Source organism: Nothoprocta perdicaria, unplaced genomic scaffold (assembly GCF_003342845.1).
Source record: "Nothoprocta perdicaria isolate Ctin4 unplaced genomic scaffold, notPer1 scaffold_46, whole genome shotgun sequence".
Lineage (NCBI taxonomy): Eukaryota > Metazoa > Chordata > Aves > Tinamiformes > Tinamidae > Nothoprocta > Nothoprocta perdicaria.
In genome coordinates, this window is record NW_020455710.1 from 1,677,245 (window position 1) to 1,687,049 (window position 9,805).

At 50.4% G+C, this 9,805-nt stretch overlaps 1 protein-coding gene across 1 annotated transcript; it reads right to left on the minus strand.

Annotated features, from left to right (window-relative positions):
- Positions 1–5,005: 5,005 nt before the first annotated feature.
- Positions 5,006–8,893, minus strand: WFIKKN2 (WAP, follistatin/kazal, immunoglobulin, kunitz and netrin domain containing 2). Its single transcript, XM_026046806.1, has 2 exons — positions 8,693–8,893; positions 5,006–6,517 (listed from the first exon to the last, which is right to left on the minus strand). Exons 1-2 carry the CDS (start codon positions 8,891–8,893, stop codon positions 5,006–5,008), a joined length of 1,713 nt encoding a protein of 570 aa, XP_025902591.1.
- Positions 8,894–9,805: the final 912 nt, after the last annotated feature.

Sequence of the window (9,805 nt, forward strand, 5' to 3'; positions counted from 1 at the left end):
TTTTTTTTTTTTTTTTTTTTTTTTTTTTTTTTTTTCAGGATTTAAAGAGCTGGCAGAATATTTATTCAGTTGTGCAACCTTCATGCAGGGTATTTCTCAGATCCTAGACACGGGGCTCATTTTTTTGTCCTTTAACAGATGCTGTAAATCAATAAGGCAGCTGGAGGTCACTTGTAGTCAATCAGTAACCAGAGCCTGCTGGGGGGAAAACACTAAATATTTGATATGAAAACATGGGCTCTAAACCCGAGGTTCCTGCTCAGGGTGACATTCTCACAGCTGTGCCCAGCAGGATCAGCCTGGCTGGTGGGCAGCACCTGGCTGGTGCAGGCACCTTGGCGGAGTTGCGATGTCCACCTGGGTCCTGGGCCCTTTTGGACACCTGAGCCTTTGGAAATCTTCTTGCAAAAGCCCTCAGCTTTGTTATCCAGTTGGGCCATCACCTTTTTGTTGTAATTTTGTGCTGTGTGTGCACACCACAGCAATTACAGAGGGCAGTTGCACAGGTTGCTTGAGGTGGAGGAAGCGAGACTTGTGTTGCAATGCACTGGTCTGGTGTTGGCTCCCTTGGGCAGAAGGTGCATGGCCTTGGGTTCAACCACTTCCCTTAGGAGCCGAGACCCACAGCAGGGCCACAGTTCTTACCAAGGCCCCTAACTTTTACTGCTAAGCTCTTAAACACCATTGCTGCCTGTATCATATTCCAGTAGCATCATCATTTCTCTTTTCTTCTGGTTCTGTAGCTGGCTTCCCACACAGGCTCTAGCCTGACCTCATCACAAACCCTTGCAGCGAGAACACGCTCCGTTTCCCCTTTCCATTGACCTTAGCCACTCCGGGCGTTGAGGTGATGCAGTGTCCTGTCTCTGAGTACCGATCCAGCTGTCTCTCTAGCAATGTTATCTCAGAGCCCTGGTGCTGGAAGCTGCGCTGTGTGCGGGGCCCTGCAGCCTGGACATGGTCGGCCAGGTCCCGGTGGAGGAGCTGCCGCCGGCGTTGGTTGGTGTTTTGTCGCTCTGCTAATAGAGCTCCACCGCACAGATGGTTTGCACCACAAGCTGTGACTCATTTCAGACACATATGTTGGACGCCTTCCATTGAGCTCCGACTGCAGGGTGTGTGGCTGAACGTGTTGCACTTTTCATCCTCGCTCCACACTGGGAGGTGGGCAAATATCTTCGGTGCCGGCTACTCTTAACTGTCCAGTTCTTCTCCCAGCTCCCCACATGGTGACCATCAGATCTCCCTCTGCATCCAGAGCTCCTGGCAAGGTCTTGCAGAACTCCAATTCCACTTTCCCCATCTCCTCCTGCCTCAAAGCCCCTCTGGGTCTTTTCGGCTGCAAAGGTGAGCTCAGTGGTTGTCCTTGAACTTGCGAATCTTCCCCTTCCTTCCAGATCTGCCTTGCCCTGGCCCCGCTCAACCCCTCTCCTGCTTCTCTGGGACCTCTGGGCAGTGTCTGGTTACTGGAGTCAGCTCAGCACAGCTAAAACAGACCTTCCTCCTTGCTCTGTCCTTTGAGCATCTGCAGAAAACGCTGCTCCTCTGGTCGCACACAGCAGTGAGCTTTGACTCACTTGCCTTTGCCTTTGGCCATCCTTCTCTGGCTTTTCCCTGCCTGTCACATCCCACAGAAGCCGCTTGGCTCCCCTGGGGGCAGCCCTCCCAGCTGGCGCCTCCGAACAGAGTCTCAAGAGAAGGGAAGAAACCAAGGAACCTTCTCACTTTCTCTCCGTCCTTTCATATTTTTAATATAAAATTTCAAATGCTGGCATTTCTTTCCAGTTTTCTGACAGCCTTATAGCTGCTCTGTTGAGACACGGGCACCCCGGGGAGCAGGACACAAAATTCACTCTCTGAGCAATACACAGGGGTTTTTTCCCCAGTTGGGAGCTGCACACAGGCATGCATTAACCTAGCAGAGATTTTAACTACGTCCTTTAGTGCTCAGCCCTGTGCATAGTCTTTCTGCAGGTCGGCTGACCGGTCAGACCTGAATTTTAGGCTTCTTAAGGTTTTAGTAAGTGGGTGAACTAAAATGTTGCCCTTGAGTAAAACATTAACTCCTCCAAGGTGGGAAGGAGGTGGGGAGGCTCTGGTTTGGGTTCAGTCCCGTGCCAAGTACAGCACTTCCCCTAGGACCAGGATGTCTCCTGTCCTGGTGACCAGGGCTAGAGGACGGAGGGCCTGGGTGGCACTTAGTCCTGCAAGCCCAATGGCTACTAGCAGGGTTGCTTGCCACCCACAGTGCTAAGCTCAAGCAGGGACCAGTCTTGTTCCATATTTGGCTTCTCTGTGTGACCTACACGGGTGGTTGATGTCCCTGGTGGCCGGCTAAGGACTGAGCTCCTTCGTCTTGCCATGGGGCTGCTTTTCTGGTCGTGAGTGAGTCCCAGGCATCCCTACATCACCTGTGTCCTCAGGGAGCTGGGCTGGCCTGCTCAGTGACAGCCAGGGCTGCACCGCCTTGGTAGACTTACCCCATCCCAGCACTTCCCTATGGAAGCAACCTTTGCATGCTAAGGATCACAAGGTTTGGCTAAGGAAGGCGTTTTTTTGAAGTGCTCCTAGGGCGTTTTTTTGAAGTGCTCCTAGTCCCTGTGGTGAATTCAGCCATGTACCATGTCCTCCTGGTTGGTGTGATCCTTACACACCATCCACCTGGTTGGATTGAAGGGCTCTGACTGCCCAAAGGGGCTGGAGAACAACACAGAAGTGTTGGGTCTTATGCACCCTGGCCATGGCTATGCTGTGTGACATACCCTGCAGCAAACTGCTTACGTGTTCACCTAACACTGAGGACACCCTTTGGTCCTGCAGCCTTCACTGGTAGCAAACCTGAAGTGTGTAGTTTTTATAGATCCAAAGCTTAAGCACTGCAATGTGCTGAATGGAAAAGCAAGGAATTGAGTGATATTTGCTCTTAGCTGTGTTTGCATCTCAGATCTTCTGGAACAACTGGGTACGAGTCTCTAGAGCCACTCTGACACTCCCACACTTGCAAAATGTGTTCCAAAAACTTTTGTTTAGGGAAAAAAAAAAAAGGAAAGTGTTTATTAAACCTTCATCCTCTGATGTCTCTGCATTAGAAAGTACAGAATATGCCACTTCTTACTGACTGCTAGAAAAATAACATGAGCCATAAACAAAGTAGCACTCACCACGACCAGGAATAGTCCAGTTGTGGGTCAAAATGTCCCAGAGGGCAGCAGGGTTGGCAGCTCTCAGCTCCAGAGCGTAGTTGTCACAAGAATACACCCAAATGTTATGAATCTTCATTTGGAATTATTTCCGCTTAGGAAGGGTAAAACAACAACAAAAAAAAATCAAACAGGATTTTTGCTGGCCAGCAGCCTGGGGAGGGTCCTCTCCCTTGCACCCACCCTCCAAGTATGGAGGGATACGGGGAAGGATTTATTCCCACCCCGTGGCCGGGACATATCTGGTGTGTTCACCAACACAACACAAGACCCCAGAAGACCCAGCTCTCTTGCTGTCTCTCATATTTACTCCCTGCAGCCTTTGCCGAGGTCCACAGGTTTGGGGTTTAGAGGCTCTCATGTAGTGCTGAGGCCCAGCAGGTCCCTTCGCCTTGGTGGGGTCACCACCAAGGTTCTGCTGCCACAGCACCCGCTGCCCACGGAGCGCCCGGCTCCCGCCACCAAGCCCGTTAGATGGCACCACGGAGCAGCTCCCGCAGCACCGTGGGCTGAAACGTCCCTCCGCACAGATCCAGCCTTGAATCGGCCTCTTGTGCCCGGCAGGGAGCTCCAGGCTCCCGAGCCAAGGAGCGCGGCAGGGTAAGGATCACCACGCTCGCCCCGTCCCGCGGCAAGGACAGTCCTTTGCAAAACCAGGATTTTTTATTCCAGGATAAGCCTTTTCTTTATTTAAGGATCGTGCATAGGCAAACGTGACATTTTGGGGCACACAGATGTTAAAACGATGGTCCAGCGTGTGCACATGTGCTCTGGTAAACGTCTCTGAAGAGTGGATGCTGCGTGTGTCCGTGCACGGGCGTTTGAGTTTCTGAACCCAGTGGTTCAGAACGGGCTGGTTTGTGTGTGTGCGTGTGTGACATAGTCCATAGGCTGTGCAGGGCACTTAAATTTTGTCCTGAGTCCTCTTGTTTTGCTCTCTTAGCTCTAGAGTGAGGGATGCTGATGAAATTAAGCAATACAGCATTTTTTCAAAAAAAAAAGACAGCTTACAGCATATGGCCTAGAACTTCCTAGGGTTAGACAAGCAATATATTGATTAAAACAAAAATAGGAAAGTGCAGTGGAATGAGGATATTCACTGACATGATTCTTATGACAGAAAGGTTCGTTCATGGATGAGGCTGCCCTGGGCTTTGACATGGACCTGTTGTCCCGAGTTGCAAGGTGGGCAGCAGTTGCCATTGAAAACCAAAGTACAATCCAAAGAAAATGGCTAGGAAGAAAAACCAATTCAAACGAGCAAATTTATAACGCGTAGATTGGTTAAATGTGTACAGTTGTAAATATAGACAATAATTTACAGGCTTTTCTCTTCAAGTATATTAGTGCTGCTATGAGGAGACAAGAGTGTGACATACCATAACATTTCCATACTGTAAATGAGACAAATTAAGTTGACATTATATGTTACTTAGCTGTGTACCAATTAGCTACACAAATGCTATGAATTCCGTCATTTATGATGGAAGCTACATAAAAATTGTATAATTACTGCATCTGTACTATGCACTATGCATTACTGCATAGTGAGTCATCTAGCTAAATGGCACTCCTATATGGAAAAATTGATTTCAATGCAAGATTAATAGCCTTTTGCTGCTGTTTTACGCGCTTGCCAAACACCATACTACATTGTTGCTAAGCATGATTAATGCATTAAAATAAGGATGCTGCCTAATTCCTACAGTGTATCTTCAAATAGCTTGTTTAGTTCGTGCACTAGCCTAGCGGTTGTTAGCCCTACCTAAGGCACGGGTCTGGAAGACTGACACATGTGAAGGAGGTTAATGTAATCCTAGGAACTCTTTCAAAAGCTCACACGTTTTCTTGTGGATGACTTCGCGGAGTTTCCGCACGCGCCGGATGCTGGAGGTCCCCACAAAGCTGTCTGGCTGTAGGACAGCCATGCCGTTGTGGACATCTCCCATGATGATGAGCTGGCCATCCACTGTGGTCATGTTGGGACACGGGCAGCTCCAGTCCATGTTTAAAAGCGTGATTTCTAGTGGTTCCTTCCCCAGGAATTTTAATCCCATTTTTTCATCTTTGAGAATCTCCTCCACTGTCACCAGGGCATGCCCCGAGTCTTGGTCTTCGGTCAGCTCTGTTATACGGCCCAGGATAACAAAGTCACTTTTGCAGAAGCTCGTCACCAGCTTCTGCCGTGGCTTGCAGGCTTTGCAGTGCGTGTTCTTCGGGAACGGGCACATCTCTTCACAGGCCTCCCTGCTTTCAAAGTTGTTCTCGTTGCCTCCGCACCCACCATAAATGAAGGACTGGCATTGCCTTGTCAAGCTGTTATAAGCCCATCTGGGCTCATAGGCCTTGCAGTGACCTTGGAGAGCTGGCAGGTTGCACACGTTGATGGGGCCGTTCATGCATGTCAACATACAGTTCTCATAGGTTTCAAAGTGGTTGCGGTTGCTGTTACAGTTTCCGTAGATGAAAGTAAAGCAGTTGTTTTTCTTGGCGTCGTAATACCACCTGGTCTGCTCTTCTCCGCAGTCTTCACTGTCTGGTTGCTTCAGGCACTCATCTGTTGGAAAATGTGTTTTGTTTTGGGAAGCTTCTTTGGATGTGGGTTCTCCTTTGATGACTGACAAGGGGAAGTCAGCCCTGAGGAGGCCACCGCTGTTCCTTGCAGTGCAGGTGTAGATGCCTGCGTCTTGGAGCTGGGTGTTGTAGATGACCAGCTGGGCAATGTTGGTAACCACAACGTTCCCTCTGACATGATTTGGCTTCATCACGACTTTTTCTTTCCCATCGACCTGCTTTTCCCAAGTGATTTCTGGCTTGGGCCTCCCTGTTACGTCACAGAGGAAGCTCACGGTCTCTCCCACGTAGACTGACTGATGGGTGGGATTGTTCACCAGCACCGGTGGCAAGATGTCAACGATGGTTGTCTCCGAATAGGCAGTAGTAGGGCGAGCTGTCGTTTCTGGTGGGATAGGACTGGTGTTTGGCCAGGTGAGATGGTATCGGCAGGTGACAACGTTCAGTGTAATGCCTTTGATGCAAGCTTCTGCATCCATGTAGCACTTGTTGTAGTAGGTGAGCCCATCAGAGGCGCAGGTGAAGCTTGGCTCCTTCTCACACCTGTCCTTGCACTTGCACACAGGTTGTCCGTCCCAGATGTCGCACTCGGAGCCTTGCTGGATGCACATGAAGCGGTCGCACGTGGCCTCTTTGGGCATCCCCACCGGCCCTTTCTTGCCCTTGACGTCCATGTACCGCGCCGCCACGCAGCTCTTGGTGCCGCAGACATTGGGGCAGCACTTCTCAAAGGTTTCGCACTCCTGAGGGGAAACAGAGCGACCCGGTCATTAATGGGGACACAGAACCAGCGAGCAGAGCGCATGGAAACTCTTCAGGCTCTCAGAGGACCCAGATATTTCACACACACCGGGGTCCAAAGCTGAGTTTCCCCACCAGTAACGAGGACAAATGCCTGGCCACGTGAGGTGCCAGGTGGCTGAGCACGCTGAGGTTCCTCAAGTGCTTTAAGAGAAGACCCTAGAGAAGGGAAATGTGTCGCTTTCTTTTCCTTAAACCCTAAAATCACTAAGTCTTTCATAGAGTCACATGGACAGCTTGACTACCGAGCTCACGACCCCCCTTTCCAGCAGCCTCCGAAATGCCTGAGGACAAGCCCTGAGAAACAAGAGCGGGCGGAAAGTCTTATCATATGGCTGTAGGCAGTAATCCTGCTTATTTTCCACAAAGGTATGTAAAGTATTATTTGAATTCTCCGAGACTACCAGCGCCGTCTTGGAGGCGAACGTGCCAAGCACTTGGAATTGCTCACATTGTAGGAGAAATAGAAAATCTTAGAAGGAAGGAAATTCTTGCTCCCGAAATAATTTGTTTTCTATGGTGTTTAGAAAAACAAACCCCAAACAGCTCGTTGTGGCTTCTGTCCTATTTTAGTCTTATTTCCAAATGCAGCCTCTCTAGGCCAGTGATTTATTACACCCCATTTTCCTTAGAGTCAGCTGTAAATTGTGGTTAGTTTTAGGGGAATTTGGGGGTTTCTACATAAAGAAGGTATTTGATGCATGTCCGTTGGTATCACAGCTGCTGTGTTGTTCGTGGGTTTCTTGAACATGGACACTGCTGTTACATACACAACAGGACAAACATCTAGCCTGTGCTGAATCTCCACAGCCCCCCTAAAATCCACTGGCTTTCTCCGTAAGTGAGAAATAAATGTTGTTATAAGCTACCAAGCTGAATAGCTGCTTCTCAGTCCTTCCTTATAGGGAAAAAAAAAGGATGACCTAACAGCATAACTCATTTCTAACCCCTTTCTAGCTGCACACTTCTAGGTTTCAGAAGCAAATTTGCAAATCAAAATGAATAATATTTTCAGCTGAGGTTAATGAGCCTGGTTTTAGCGAAGCTGGTGACACAGGGGTCATTTGCAGAGCGCAGGCAAGTTGAGTCCCCAGGACCTTGCGCTGCCACGAGACAAAAGCCAGGATTTCGATCCAGTGGCTCCTGGCTTTCAATTTTTGATAGGAAATCCATTTAAACAATACCCTCTGCTGTTGTTAGTTTTTTTGCAAGGTTTTTTAGCATTCCTTGCTGCACCTGGTGGCTGAAATGAAGGAGTCTGAATCACAAGTGCCAAGAGTAAAAAGAGCACCTTGATTTGTAGCATATCTAACCTGCCTTAGCAAATCTCTCTTCACTTGATGGCCATCCTCTCGCTCCCTTTGCCACCACTTTTAGCAGCATGGAGACTACCTGGCTATGCAGCATGAACCCAATGGGTGTTTCTTTTTTTCAGCACGGTTTAGCCCGGTTTCGGCTGCAGAACCTGTGCCACTGGGCATGATGTAAGGGACGGGAAGAGCCGGTATTTTCAGATGCCAGCTTGAGTGGGCAGTGCTGACAGGTTGAGAAATGCTTTTCAGGGTGGTAAGCAAAGCCAATTTTGAGCTGGAAATATTGCAGAGAGCATCTGCCTGGTCATTTGAACCGTGCCCCTGTTTTTGTTTTCCACTACAAGCACGCTTTATGCTTCTAGCACAGGGAAGGCTGGTGATTTACATGCTAAATCAAATGGTTTCAGACAAAATCCCTCCCTGGAATAGAAAGCACTGAGGATGACTGCTGATAATAATGGACTTGGTCCATTATTATCACCATTTGGACACCACTACAATGCTATGGATCGGTCCCAACACACGCTGGGTTCTGGAGTATCAAATCTGGATGCTTCTTTTGGCAAGAAAGCAAGGGAAACGCTCAAAGCGAGTGCCTGCTGCCCCTACATCAGCGTAAGCAACGGCTGCCTCGCACCTCCACACAACGCGCGCTGCGTCCACCCTTTCTTGGGACTTGGAGATGTCGCAGGGCGGTTAGGAACACCCGCGGTGTCCGCATGGGGCCCCTCCGATGCCTCCGCGTGCGGAGCGGAACCGGGGCGGCCGTTGAGCCCCGCGTGCCCGGGGACCCGCAGCACTCACCGGGTCGGCGTCGCACTCCCGCTTGCAGGTGCTCTGCGCGTCCACCCACAGGTTGGGGTTCATGTCGTTGGGGCATATCCCAGCGTGCGAGTAGCGCACGGGCGGCAAAGCCCTGCCCCGGAGAGGCGCCTCCAGGAGCAGGAGGAGGCCGCTCTTCCCCAGCCAGAGGCACAGCCAGCGCGTGAGCAGCACCGCCAGCATCTCAGCCCTTCTGCGGGGCAAAGGGCCCGCGGGGTGGCTCTTTATTTTGCTTCAATCTCCGAGGAGCCCCCAAAGCAGCACCCGCCTTCTGTAAAAATTTCAGCGAGCTCCGTTCCTGCCTCTGTTGGTGGAGCGGCGTGGCCTGGAGCTCATTGGATTCAAGGTCCAAGCGAGTTACCCCCTTATTTTAAGAGAAATGCTAATAGTCTGAGCAGAGTTAGCTCTATTTATACCCTGCCTCTGTTAACAAGTCAGAAAAAGTAAACTTGATTTCTTTGACAGGCACACGCTTCCTATGTCCTGGTGGCAGTCAGGCAGATTTGTAGCAAGAAAAAAAAGCTGGAAAGAGTTTAAAAGGCTGGAACTGGCACGGTGGGACCCCTGCATGTTTCTGAGTGCAGGGAGGCCTTCTTAACCCCTTTAGACCTAAAGTACTTCCCTATGCTAAGAATGGCATTTACTTCTGAAAGGCTACTTGTCTAAGTAGCAGGGACCTGCGATCAGAGGATTTCCCCCCAGCAAGGGGCTCCACAATCACTGCTGAAGGGAACAAGTAATAGGATTGAAGCAATTAGAGCGAGAATACCATATTTTAGCGAAGGAAGCAGGGGGTGGTGGAAAAATAACTCATTTAAAGGTAGGCTCTGCAAAGCAGTACGTCTTCACAAGTCGCCCCGGGGCTCCCTGGTGTGTTTTGCTGCTCCGTGGGGCTGCGGTTTGCGGGATGCTGTTTCTGCGGGCTGCCCTGCAACCCACCGGCGAGGCGGCAAGCGGGCCCCGGCCGCCTCCGCGCTCCCGGCGCGCGCGGCTCCGCTGAGCCCTGTAACGGCAGCAAAACGGTAGCGGATCCACTCTATGGAAACCCGCCCGGAGGAATGTACCGCGGTTTGGCAATGCGGGGAAGTGGGGCAC